We start from the raw sequence: 13,389 nt of genomic DNA, 5'->3' as shown, positions 1-13,389 counted from the left end.
GTTTCCAACACTTCTCAGGGACAGACTTAAACCAGAGCCCAGGAGGCTCTGCAAATTCATCTTGGAAATAGGTAGGGCTTACAACAAATAAATATTTCAAGAATGCACTAGGTGAATTTATAGATTTATGCTGGGTTGTTTGTTTTATGGTTTGAGCTTAGACTTCCTGCTAGTTGGGTTATAGTTTTAGGGAAGAGTTAACTCCTTGAGTGCAACATGAAGTTGATCTGTTTTTCTTTCCTTCCATCAATGAGTGCTCAGAGTGACTTATTTCAAAATTTCTAAGCAGGGTATTTACATGGTTCTTTTTTGCTCTTAGTGATCACTGCTTACATAGTAATCACATGATCACATTTAATATTCTGATGGTTTTATTAACAAGTATATAATACATATATTGCATACTGTATATAGTATATGAGGACTGTACAGTACAAATTTATGTTCACAGTTTGACATGACAAAATGTCATTACTGAATTCCCATTGGACTACAGAGTAGAAACAGAGAAGGTACATTAAACATTCACATCTTTAGTAAGAAAGATTACCAAAATGTTTCAGTATTTGCAAGTATACTAATGCATGCTAAAAACCTTTACCCATTCAGTCTTATTAGCTTATAAAATATATTACACTTTATTAAAAATTTCTGCATAGTTTATACAAGTATTAAAGTACTGTAAATGTAATAATCCTGCTATACTTGCAGGTATGGTTTAAGAGATGCTAAGCAGAAAGATTATTTTGACCCTCTAACACTAAGTACATAACAGGAAAAAAAAGTGCTAGTATTTGTAAAACATGTTGTAGCCCTCGTTTAATGCATGTAAAATGGCTTTGTAAATGTATTAAGTGAATTTGCAATCATTTAGAAATTGTTAACCTTGACCAAGAAGAGAATAAAGAACTCTGAGCGACTTTATGTGTGACAGCAATTCCTTCAAGACAACTGTGTATTTTCAAACCAAATTGTTTTAAACCTTAGATCTTTGAGATTGTCTTTAAACCAATCTAATAGGAATGATGTGCAGATATACAGTCTCAGCAATATAGTCTTTCAAATCCCACATTAGTGCAATACTGATAGTGCAGATGGGTGTTAAATAAAACATACATATACACATATAGTTCCCCTGTAATTCTGTTCCAAGGCTCTTGAAACTTCTGCATATTTAGCATCTCCTTGGTTGAACATAGCTATGCTGCAGACATTCTCCAAACCAAGCAAATTAGAATGTTAATGCCCATTTATGATGTAAATTCACATTTTGAAACTCTAATATGATGGATTCTGATTTAACTTTTATGACTTCTCCAAGATGACACTTGAGCAATAATTGAATAAACTAACAATTTACATGACAACGACTTCATGTTTACAAATCATTCTCACCAAATTAAAATATTGCAATTAAATAATGATTGAGAATAACATGGCGAATCATTAAAAAAAAAACAAACCATGTTTCAAGGGCATCTTATCTCATATCTGAGGTCTTCCACAATAATAGCTAAATGACTAAGAGACTAAATTTCTCAACTATCATAGTAAAATACAAATATATATATAAGAAAATTTGGTAAGGGCCAATGGCATCTAAAGAATATCAAACCAGCATGGGAACAGAGAATGGCCACTCTGAGCTGCTTTTCTTTCAGAGTGAAAATGGATCTTTGTTAATGAACTATTAACAAAGATCGAAGCAAGCTGCATAGTAACATAATACAGTCTTCTGAACAAAACTTAAATATGCTGTAGCAGACATCAAATTTCATGAGAACCCATGAAGCCTTCTATTAACTGCACTCAGACTTTGAGCTGTTTCACAGATCAATTCTACCCTTTCTTGTCTCCTTTCCCCGCTTATATGGGCTGGAACACAAGCTGGTGATCTTCCCTACAATAAAAAAATCCCTCTCAATTCTTCAGTGTATTGTTGAAAAACCACTTCAAGACATGAACACTCTGGATAAATGTGACTAAGCATTGACAATACAGATGATACTGCTAGAAAAGAAGTTATTTCTGTTCCTTAGTTCATTTCATAATTGCAAAAAAAAGAAAACAAACAAACAAAATCCCCGATTAGCATGTTGTAATATTCTAAACATTTTGCAGTGCTGAAAGAAAAGAAATCCAAGTGCCAAGATAAACAAATTTCTTTGCGTTTCTCATCTACATTTCCTTCCAGCTGGTTCACAGGGCTGACAGGGGTGCCGGCCCTACAGCTAACTTAAACAGCGCCACCAAAGTAAGCTCCCCGGGTGATTTGCAGGCCTCCAGAATCATTCATTCAATGTTTTAAAACAGTTATGTATTCCTCCCAGTTTAGATTGTGTTGGATCCTGAGCTGTGGCAGGGATGAATCTTCAGGATTCCATTCTTCTCTCTTCTCCTCCTCCATCCTTCATGGAGGGATGAAGGGGCATTTGGTTATGCAACCATATTGACAACCTTTGCTCATTTTCTTCAGATTGAAGACTAATGACATTTCTACATTATCAATTATTTTTACTGGACTGTGGTACTCAAAAGCCTGCTTTTGAAAAACTTTCCGATAATGGTGCTATTTCTCTTAAAGACGAGTCATTATTTTCAGTTTCTTCTTCTGACAGGATCATGGATAGTGATGGGAAACTCTTAGTTCTGACAGTAAACTTTTGGGAATTTTCAAGCTACATATATAAATCCCTGAACTGTGGTTTTCTATATTTTTCAAAAGTCTGTTCCTAAAATGAAGGTATGTGTGCTTCACAACTAGTTATTCTTACAAATAGTGTCACTCACGTGTTAACTGAATCAATCTCCTAAAGCCTTAGCAGATGCTCACTTATGATATGTGCCATGAACACAAAGGACAGCCAGTCTGGCACCTCCCAGCTCACACTGAAAGCTATGCGACTGATTTGACAGGGGAATACAAGTACCACTCAATGTTTCCCTGTATGCAAAAAAGCTATAAGTAAGTTAGATAAAAGAAAGACCATTCATACCCTTACCCAAAAGATTTTTTTTTTTTAAATCATTACTGGGCAAATATTTCTGTGGATTCCTTACTCTCAAACTTGACCATCCAAAGGATATTGTAGAGGAATGGAGACAGTTGTGTGGATAACCCCACAGGCACCTGGTTTTGCAGCATGGTTCTGCACTCTGCAGATGCACGGCACAGCTGACCAAATCTGGACACCTCACTGACAGGCCCTAGCTCAGGAGGAACTGCCCACTTCCCGCTTTGCACCCTGCATCTCCCCTCAATGCTCCTCTGCTTCTACTGCTTGCTGTTACAAGGCACAGCAGTATCCCATGTCTTGAGCTGTCACATATCACCCACCTAATTTGGCAGCCCTGGCTCATCACCCAATGGTGGCACAGCCCTCCACGTAGCTTCCGGCATACAAGAGGGCATTGATTTAGAAGTGACAATAATCCAGGTCCACACGGAAGATGTGTGAAGGACAATGGCAGAGTTGACTGGGCTCGTGTGACATCTTGCTGCATATCCTCCTATAACTGGTGATTGGGGCCACCCTTCTCTTTGCTGTCAAGCATAAAATGGGATCACCAGGCAGAGAGGTACGGATGTCTCTGGCAAGGACTAGCAGGCTTGATACTGTATTTCTAACACATTTACTTTGACATTCTTTGAGGAATACATGGAGAAACCGACAATTGGTATGTTAGTTTACATGTTCCCTTGTTCTCATTACATTAAACGTAAGAAGGGTTTGCTTAGCATCCCCGGAAAAAAAAAAAGTGTTCACATTCTTTAGGTCTGACCCGTGGTAAGGAGAGGGAGGATTAGAGAGTATCGACTACTGACCATATGGAAGTTTTGAATGATATAAATTCAGAGATTCAGACCAGCTGAATCAAAATTAAAATGTACATGTAAAAAATGAGTTAGATAATGGGAGGGAGGACAAGAGAGAGCCAGGAGAGTGGGGAGTCACAATGAGGCGGAGACGGAGGCTTTCAGACTAACATGTGGCGTTTCCTATGTAGGGCAAGGTGATCAGAACGGGAGAAGCTGCGGTCACAGTCTGGGCACTGGAAAGGTTTGATTCCAGTATGTTTGCGGAAATGTCTTGTTAGTTCATCAGACCGAGCAAACTTCCATGTGCATCCTTCCCATGTACATTTGTAGGGTTTTTCTCCTGCAAAAGGAAAGAGAAGAGAGCTTAATTTTTTTTGAAAAGATGGTAAGGGCTGAGTTAATGCTATTAAAAAATATTATTCCCAAGAGAAGGTCATATATTTGTCCCTTTGATAACACACTGACTGGTCTATAAAGCATTTCGGGACAAATAAGAAAAAAACGAATCAATTCTTCTAATGTTTAAATGACTGCTAGCAAAAACAAAACAAAACAAAACCCTCAAATGGAGATGGATTTTAAGAGTTCTTAAAGCATAAAGAAAATGAGATCCATTCTGAGTGACTACCAATCTGAAGCACATGGTGATCTATACTGGTATTTTTCTAAGTCTTCAACCTACTTAAAGAGCTTAATTATATGTAGTACTACGGATTCAATAAGTCAAATTTCAAAGTTTGAGGCATTTTCCTATAACTATTCAAAAGTTTTCAAATAATATGCCACTTCTCAGAAGCTAGGTTTCTACATCACCCTCCTGTATTACAGTGATAATTACAGGTGATGATTAGAAGACCCTTATGGGAAAATGATGAAGAGAACCAGTCTGAAGGCTCTTATGAATAAAAAGCACTATTAATAGCAATCTTAACATTTAAAAGAACCAATTCAGGTTAAGTATCCCTAACCTAACAATCCCAAATCCAAAATGAGCACTGACACATTGCTGTAGGTAGAAAATTCTATACCATGAAACTTCGTCTCATGCAGAAAATTAAACTATTGTACAAAATTAGCTTCAGGCCATGTATATAAATAAGGTACATATGACTTGAATCCTATCCCCAAGATATCTCATTATGTATTTGCAAATATTTCAAATTTCCAATCAAATCTGAAATCTGAATCACATCTGGCTCCAAGATAGCAGATGAGGGATACTCGGCCTGTAGTGGGTACTGGGTATCAGATTAACATGTCCGCTCTCTAGAAACCTTGCTAGATTTATAGGATCTCCTTTGCCCACAGAATATACATAACAAGAGGTATATTTGTACATCTGAATTGTCATCTAAATATTTCAATGCCTTCCTCATTTTAGGCTGGAAGTTGTTAACCATGCCTGAGTCTCACCGACAACTCAGGATGCTTCCAACCCCCAAATTCCTCTCTTTGTTAATGTTCCTAATAAGAACAATTCTCAAAATTCAGTAGGGCAATCTGCATTCTGAGTTCAGGAAAATGTACACAGAGGCAAATTGCTGCTAAACCAAAATTTTACATTGGACAGTCTGAGGTGACATGAGCTTACTGTACACATCAATCATCAATACTGACTGCAATCAATCAGGCTATTGAAAACGTTTCTGTATGATTTCCTTAAGTCAGGAAAGCAGTGATAGCAAGTGCACATTTTCTCCATCTATGTAACAATGTTTATATGATCTGGCTACTCACTATCTATTTTCAGTATTGACCAAACTGGAAGATTTCCTAGAACAAATAGTGTAGGCAATGGCATAAGAGTTCCTTCAATTTTAAAAGATGGACACTACCTGAATATATTCAATTTTTATTTCTATGGAGGACAGCATTCTATTTGAATTCCATTTCTATGGCACTGTTGCATTTTATTGCTCTGTGTAAAGAAGTGTTCTTTGCTATGATAAATTTTATCATATACGTATGCTACAAGAGCTCACAGGAAGGCCACATCCTTGGTGGTGAGAGCGCTTCCCCTTCTGTTCCAGAAACAAAGTCTCCATCCCTTTCCTGGCTAGAGGACAATACTTCAAGAGATTGTGGGGACCTGGTTACAGGGATTATTCTAATCTACTCAAATTCATTACAAAAGGCAATCATTATAAAAACTGCTCTTCTATGACTGACAGAGACATCTGTGGGTGACTGTGGGAACTTTGCAGAGGCCTGGAAAACTTTCAACATGCAGGATGAGAGCTCCTAATGCAAAACCCTGGAGACTAGAAGTGTTTCAGGCTTCAGAGTTTTTCAGATTTTGGAAAGTTTGCACAGACTTTATCAGTTCAGCAGGTCTAATCCAGAAATCCAAAGTGCTCCAAAAATTTCAGATTTCTAATTTTTGGGTTAGGGATGCTCAACCTGCAAAACATGGTGGAAGCCAGAAGTTGACTTTCACCTGCCTACTTCTTAAGATAGAAGCGGGGCCGGTGTTTCTACTACCTGTATGTGTTCGTCTGTGTGCTTTCAAGTGGGAGCTTTTAGTGTACACTTTGTTGCATCCATCATAATCGCATCTGTGTATCCTCCGCTTCCTTTGGGTATCTGGAGATTCCACAGGTAAAGGTCTCTTCCCAGGCTGCACTATGACTGAGGGGTGATTCCTGTGAAAGCCAAGGTCAAGTGAGAACTGTTGAGTGAAGCTGCTGCCTTTTCTTCAGTCGACTAAAAGCGTTAACAACATTGGGCAAAAACAAACAAACAAACAAACAAACAAAAAAACCCAACAAAATAAACAACAACAAAAAATTTAGCCGTTCAACCCAAGAAGCACTGCTATATTCATTCAACAAACATTGAGTGAGCACCTACCATGAGCCAGGCACTGGGCTTGGCACCAGGACACAAAGATGAATAAAAACAGGGTTCCTGCCCTCGAGGAGCTCACACTCTAGGGGGAGACAGACATGGAGATAAGTAATGACAGCAAGAAGGGTTAGATGCTATGCTAGAGGGAGGTGCCACGCTGGGAGAGGATCTTTCCCGCAGTAAAAACCTGCCTATCGATAAGATTTCATGGTACTAGGCAATGCTGAACACGGTACTATATTTTTCCATCGGTGGCACTGATTTTTGTTATTATTCTTTAGGGAAAAATAGAAAAAGTCAAATTCTTATATCTCGAGCAACAATATTGTAGGATGTCTCTACATTTCATCCTTTATATAGCTAACATTTAGCAGCATCTTTTAAAGACTGCCAATTCACGTTCAAATTTCAAATGCTGGCTCTTATGAGGAAAAAAAAAATGTTGGCATTGCCATCTTCACAAACATAAATGTGTAGTACAGATAGTAACCAAGCCTCTGGCTGCTCACTGAGCTCCACATATGTGGGATAGAAGACTGACAGCAGCCTGTGCTGGCACTACCACTCCTGCACTAGAAAGAGTTCCACTGCAGCGTTAGGAGGGAGGGTGAGGGCCAGGTGCGGTGGCACACACCTGTAAGGCCGGTGATGTGAGGCTGAGGTAGGAGAACAGCAAGTTCAAAGCCAGCCTCAACAACTGAGTGAGACCCTATTTCAAAAGAGAAAAAAAAAAATCCTAGAGGGGAGAGAGGAAGGCCATTCCCCATGACATCAGCTCCCCAGCATCAACCTGCCAGCTCCCGCTGGGATGCCTGACATCCTTCCTACTTTCTCTCACATTCCGGAATTTGCATAATTTTCCTAGGTGGATCTGAAATCAAATCCCATTAAGCATCATTACTATCAACTGTGTCTTTCTCAGAAAGGAAATTTGGTTGAGAGAAAAGGCAGCTGGGAAAAGGCTGAGAAAAGCTGTGCCTCATGTTCTCAGGCTTCCCTCTGACAGCATCTGCCACCAAGAAGCTCCGACCGCCCATTCACTCTCCTGATGATGGAGCACTCTATACATTACAGGGGCACGTGCTGGCCTCCAGCTGTGACCAAAGATGTCTTTCGCTCCTAAAGATGTTCTGGATCACCCGGGAATGTTTTGTGTGAGTGTGCAGGAGGAGAAAAGACTGGTGAAAAGGGGAAAAGACAAGGATTCGATGAGGGTGAACACTCAAGTTGTTGAGACCCAAACAAATAAATCATGCAGTCAATAAGGGAGTCCCTGAAATGAGATTTGTTTTTTTGTCTTTTAAAAATCTGAATACACATCCCTTGTCAGTAAGGTTGACAGGCATGCTAAGAAGTGATGAGAAAAAAGAACAAAAGACATGATTATTTTAAGTGACCTTGACTTACTCCTGACACTCCTATTAGGAAAGAAAACTGTCAGCTGCGAGTGTCACTTGGCCTTCCTACCCTGATGCCTGGAAGGGAGGAGGGAACAGATGGACAAACCAGAAGTGTTTAGAGACTCGGGGCGGGATGGAGAGAAAGTCTTTAATCTCTCACACACACACACACACACACACACACACACACACACACACACACACACACGTGCGCGCGCTCTTACAAATAATGGGGAAAACAGAGAAGCCAGAGGTTTACAGACATAATTTTTTAAAATGCAAAATTATTCGTTCACAATCCTTCATAAAAAAGAAATGTATCAATTTATTTTTAACTTTCAACTCTAGGAAACCAAATGCCGAGGAAGAAATTCAATGGTTAACTATATCTCCTAAGTCTCTGGGATACGGGGCAAATATCTATCCCAGGATAACTTTAGAAATCTCTTGCAATTTTATTGGACTTTATGGGACAGGAATCTAATACTTTTAGCACAGTGATTACGACTGCTTTTCCTAGCTGTGGATCTGGATACACTGAAAGGTTTTGGGCTCCAACTTTAAATTCCAGTTCTGTCACTGATAGCATCTGTGATGCTGGGCCAGGTACTTAATTTCTTTGTAACAGGCGCGATGATTGCAATGCTACCTCAGAGGGCTTTTGGGAGACACAGTATTTTCTTCAAAGGTTATTGTGGGAAATGTGCACGAAGCACCTAAGAATGACATTTGCCCCAGAGGTAAACTTCCTAAATGATAGCTGTTGATAGGGTCTTGAGACCTCACAGTTTTCTGGTCTTCTAACTCCTCATTCTTAAGAGGAGGTTCAGGATCATAACCAAGAAGTGAGAACAGCTATCAAGTATCAGATACCTGATCGCTATTTATCTGGTCTTTGTTTTGAGTTAGGCTGACCTCTCCCAAGTTTGCTACAATACAGATGACAGAGCAATTGGATCCTTAAGCTTTTTGTTCTACATACAGCTTCACATATGCAAATATATAACAAGAAGCATCTGATATACCTGTGAGTGCTGTTAAGGCTAAAGTTCTAACTCTAGGATCAAACAAATGAATTTTAAAGCTGTAGCCTCAGTCTTTGGGAAGAGGTGCTTCCTAAGGCAAATATTCCTGTGTCTGCCTCACTGCAATAGTCCTGGGCTCTTGGTTCAAGTGACCCGTTCCTAGCTAGCTGGTTTCCTATGTGGGCTGCTACTGGGCCCACTCCAAGACATTACTTAATCACATCTGTAAGAGAATTACTTAAAGAGTCCATGTCCCAGTTGTGGCTAATCTGAATTTTTTTTTCTTCTCCCCTTTTGGAGCAAAATGCATTCTTAGGTCAGCATTAAAATAAGCACATTACTCATTCCTCATTAAAAGCCATTGGGTTTGAGATCACCCAGAAAATGAGAGACTGCTTTCAAATATTCTTCTAAAATGTTTTGAATTATAATTCAGAATAGCCTAGACTTTGGACAATACTTTTTCAGTCAATGGATTTCTCCCTATGTTGGTTCTTGGCTTTATTTAGTTACATGGTATCTTTTCATTGGGAGGGGGGCGGCAGGAACAATTACAAGTTAACAATTACATGTTACCTTGCCAGAGATACCCCTCATTATCAGAAAGAGGTGATTCAGCCTTCAAGATGTGACCATTTTACTCAGTCACTGTGCTTCCTTTTACCTGAGTGCTTAAATAGATGCAGTCAGCTCCTTAGCTATGGACAAGACAGCAGAGACAGCACTCATCAGGAACAGATCAAGTGCAGGTCCCCACAGCAAACTGTGATTAAGGCCAGTGACTGAACGTCTAGCTCATCAGTTCTCTATTTACCTTGAAGGAAACAATTCCTTTGCAAATACCTGGAAAAGTCTCTTTAGGGAGGGCACTATGTAATTGTGAGTAGTAACAGTATACAACTCTCTCAGACAGTCTCCCTGCTGGCTGCTGCAGCTGGGTAAGAAGATGCATTCTTTACTTCATCTATCAGGGAATAAATGATAACAAAAACAAAAAAGACTACAGCTCACTGCAGGGGAGAATTAAAAGTGGGCTACCACGAAGGCATCCCCCCAAGCTAAATGTGGGTACCATTAGATTATATTTGAAGTCACTAGAAAACAGCTCCTCTAAAACCAGAGACTTTGATTTGGCTGTTAAGTATGTAAGAGGAAGGTAGAGAAGAGAAGTGAAAAGATGGATAGAGCATTTATTCAAGGTGGAGAAAAAAGTGATACAGGAAGAAGATGATGGTGGGACCCAGCAGAGACAATGGCTATTGCCCTTGAACTAGGCCATTGAACTGAAGCACCACAACATAATTACAACAGCAATGATTCTAATCAATAATGAAAGAGGAGTGATTGGCCCAAGGTCATACACGTGGTGAGCAGCCAGGATTCAAAGGCCATCTTTGCAGCAACCGCAAACATAGCCTGCAGAGTGACCACCTGGGCAAGGCGAGGATGTCTACAGTGGCCGATCCCACATGGGATACTATCTGACCTGTGTCAGAGCATGTGCACACAGCACAGGCCTCCTGCGGATGGCAATTCTACAGGACACAGAACACCCTGCAGGCAGCTATGAAGATCTGAGAATAGAGTCCTTTCAGCACTGAGCTTCTCTGGGTCTCAAGAACAAGCTTCTGTTGCCAGTGCTGTTTACAGGACTCATTTTGGAACTCCTCTTTGGGGCTTGAGGCTGGCTGGAAGACTTTGATTAAAGACATCTCCCATAACAGACATATCAGGAATGACACCAGAGAGGAATCTGTGTGTCCACGTGAACCATTTCATGACCCCAGCCAGCTACGTGGACTCTCTAGAACACCAGATCCAATCTATGCAAGGATTCGCCCTTTGCACAGGAAAACTATGCACACAAGCCAGGAGGAATAGAAAAACAAACAAAAAGATTTATGTGGTGAGGTGAAAAATCATGGGTGACAAATTCAATGAAAAGCTGAGGTAATTGTTGTCGAAATGCTAGAAAGTGCACTGTTTTTGGAGAGTCTCTGTCTTTGACCAGAGCTACCGTCCACTAGATGCAACACAATGTAAGAAGTTCCTGGTCATTCACAGCATGTCACTTTTGCAACCTGTCTTTCCACTCCAAGTCCCAAGACGCAAAAAAGCCAGGTACGCCTAAATATACTTACTCTTGCAACAATGCTTGAGGGGGGGACACCGAGTTCATTAAAGGGGGTGGTGACATTTCTTCGGGATAATAATCTGTTCTCTGTGGTTCAATCCCAGGTTCAATTTTAATTTTTTTCTGTAATATGGGCTTCTCATATGATTCAATTACAGGTACTAAAAAATAAAAAAGGAAAAGTCACTCTATATATAATTTGCCAATTTCAGCTTTTAAATGCTCACTATACAGCTCCTATCTATAGCATTAATGTGCGAATATTTACTTGCCTTTGGCAGGATTAGAGCAAGAATAAATTTGTGAGAGATTGTTTCTCCCGACTATTGTTTTGCCAGCAAGCAGCAAACATAGGGACCTGGACTTCTTTGCAAAGATTCTTCCTTATGAATTCTGGTCATCTCCTTCAACCTGCAGTCTTGTGTCTGACCAGCTGGTAAACAAGGTGGCTTTTCAGAGCCACTAATTTATCACTGTGACCAAAAAGTATTTATTAAATGCCTTCTGTACCCCAAACCATGTTAGTATTCAATAAAAGAAGGTACAAAATCAAGGTTTTTTTTTTTTTTCCTATCCCAAGGCTGACAATTATATAATGAAAGCAATCATCTCAGGATAGTAAACAGCCTAACTCTCCAATGTGGACTCTTCAAAACAAGAAACAATACCAAGGAAGTGCCTCGGGCAGATGAACTTTTCCTTCCCAGAACTCAACAGCTTTGCCTGTGCCCCCGCCCCCCTCCCCATCGCCATTGTCCAGGGAAGACCTGGCACATGAAGGGGCCAGCAGCTCTGGTGCCGGCAGAACTCACCTTGCATGCTACTGTTTGAATTTTCCATCTCTTCCGACAAGGAGACCATGAGCGGCTGCTGGAGGTGGCTGGTGTACATGAAGGGGACGGGCTGCACCACGACTGGTTGGATGACGGGCAGAATGCCCGGGCTCCGGATTCCGTGCCGAGAGAGGGCAGCTGCCATCACTGGCGGCATGGACAGCGGCACACTGAAGGGCTGCACGCCTGGGGAAGGGGGTGAGTACTTTTTGATGGGCGGGCTAGAAGAAGGCATGCTCAGCCCAGGGGACGCCCTCCTGTGAGAGGACGGGAACTTGAGCGAAGAAGGAGAATTCCCAGCCGAGGGTGGCGAACCCCGCTTGTTCACCGTGAGGTCCACGGGCTCCATCTGTATTCCGTGTGACAGTCCCTCTGGGGTCTGAAAGAACTTATCGGGTAACGGCGTGGAGTAAATGACCCCATACTTGTTGGGCTTCATGGGCTCCATGTAATTAGATGGGTAGGACTGTCGGAAAGAAGAAAAAGGAAACACATGTCACCACAGTCAGATGAGAAATGTTATTTGTTTGAAGTACAAAGTAAAACAACAATATCTAACAGGGCACAATCACATGGGCTTTAAAAAACAGTTCACATATATAATTGATTCCCCGCCCCCCCCCCAAAGACCATGAGAGAGATGCTCTAGCAAAAATGTTAGAACCAATAAGACCAGTGTGGTCCTGGGGATATGTGGGAAATCTGCAGTTTTATTCTAAGATTGCCCAGTCCAATGTCAAGGTTGATACCAGGTGAGGCTCTAAAGCAGGTTGTGTCACAGGGCTTGTGGGTCTTTATTATTAGGACTCAGTGTTAGGAGACCCAGCCAAGCCACATTAACCTTGCTGCTTCTCTGATGGGACTTCTTCAACTGGCAGAAACTCTCTAGCTTTAGTATCTTTAAACTCTGCAGGACATGAAACATTCCTTATGCTAATAGTACCTTCTGATGGGTTCCAGCTGTGAACAACCCATTCCTAGAATGGCAGAGGCAGGAGGATTTCAAGTTCAAGGCCAGCCTTGACAACTTAGGGTGGGAGGTGTGGCTCAGTGGTAGAGCACCCCTGTTAAACTCCCAGTACCAGGAGCTGGGCAGGGGAATGAAGCAGGAGTGGTTTTGACTGACTGAGAGCTCTACTGGGACCATACCTTTCCTCTCTGGGCCTAGACTATGTGCATCTCCACCTGACTACCCATCAGAATCACCTCCGCTTTCTGAAATTCCAGGTGCCTAGTTCCCACTCCAAGCAACTGAGCATCATCAGAGTACCCAGAAGTAAGGGATTAGCCAGTGAAACCTCTTTGTTATCTAACTTTGTTTGTCTTTATC

The 13,389-nt window shown here is 41.1% G+C and overlaps 1 protein-coding gene across 3 annotated transcripts in view; it reads right to left on the bottom strand.

Annotated features, from left to right (window-relative positions):
* Positions 1 to 353: 353 nt before the first annotated feature.
* Positions 354 to 13,389, bottom strand: part of Klf3 (KLF transcription factor 3) — a 33,002-nt gene continuing 19,966 nt past the window's right edge. For all 3 annotated transcript variants that reach the window (XM_078021186.1, XM_005319908.5, XM_078021187.1), the window contains 4 exons: positions 12,039 to 12,525; positions 11,234 to 11,387; positions 6,302 to 6,462; positions 354 to 4,160 (listed from right to left, as the gene is read on the bottom strand). In XM_078021186.1, coding sequence (XP_077877312.1) covers positions 3,979 to 4,160; positions 6,302 to 6,462; positions 11,234 to 11,387; positions 12,039 to 12,525 — 984 coding nt within the window. In that variant the 3' untranslated portion in view covers positions 354 to 3,978. The remainder of the gene's footprint in view (positions 4,161 to 6,301; positions 6,463 to 11,233; positions 11,388 to 12,038; positions 12,526 to 13,389) is intronic.

This window comes from Ictidomys tridecemlineatus, chromosome 9 (assembly GCF_052094955.1).
Source record: "Ictidomys tridecemlineatus isolate mIctTri1 chromosome 9, mIctTri1.hap1, whole genome shotgun sequence".
NCBI classification, from domain to species: domain Eukaryota; kingdom Metazoa; phylum Chordata; class Mammalia; order Rodentia; family Sciuridae; genus Ictidomys; species Ictidomys tridecemlineatus.
This window is presented reverse-complemented; position numbering and strand designations above follow the sequence as displayed.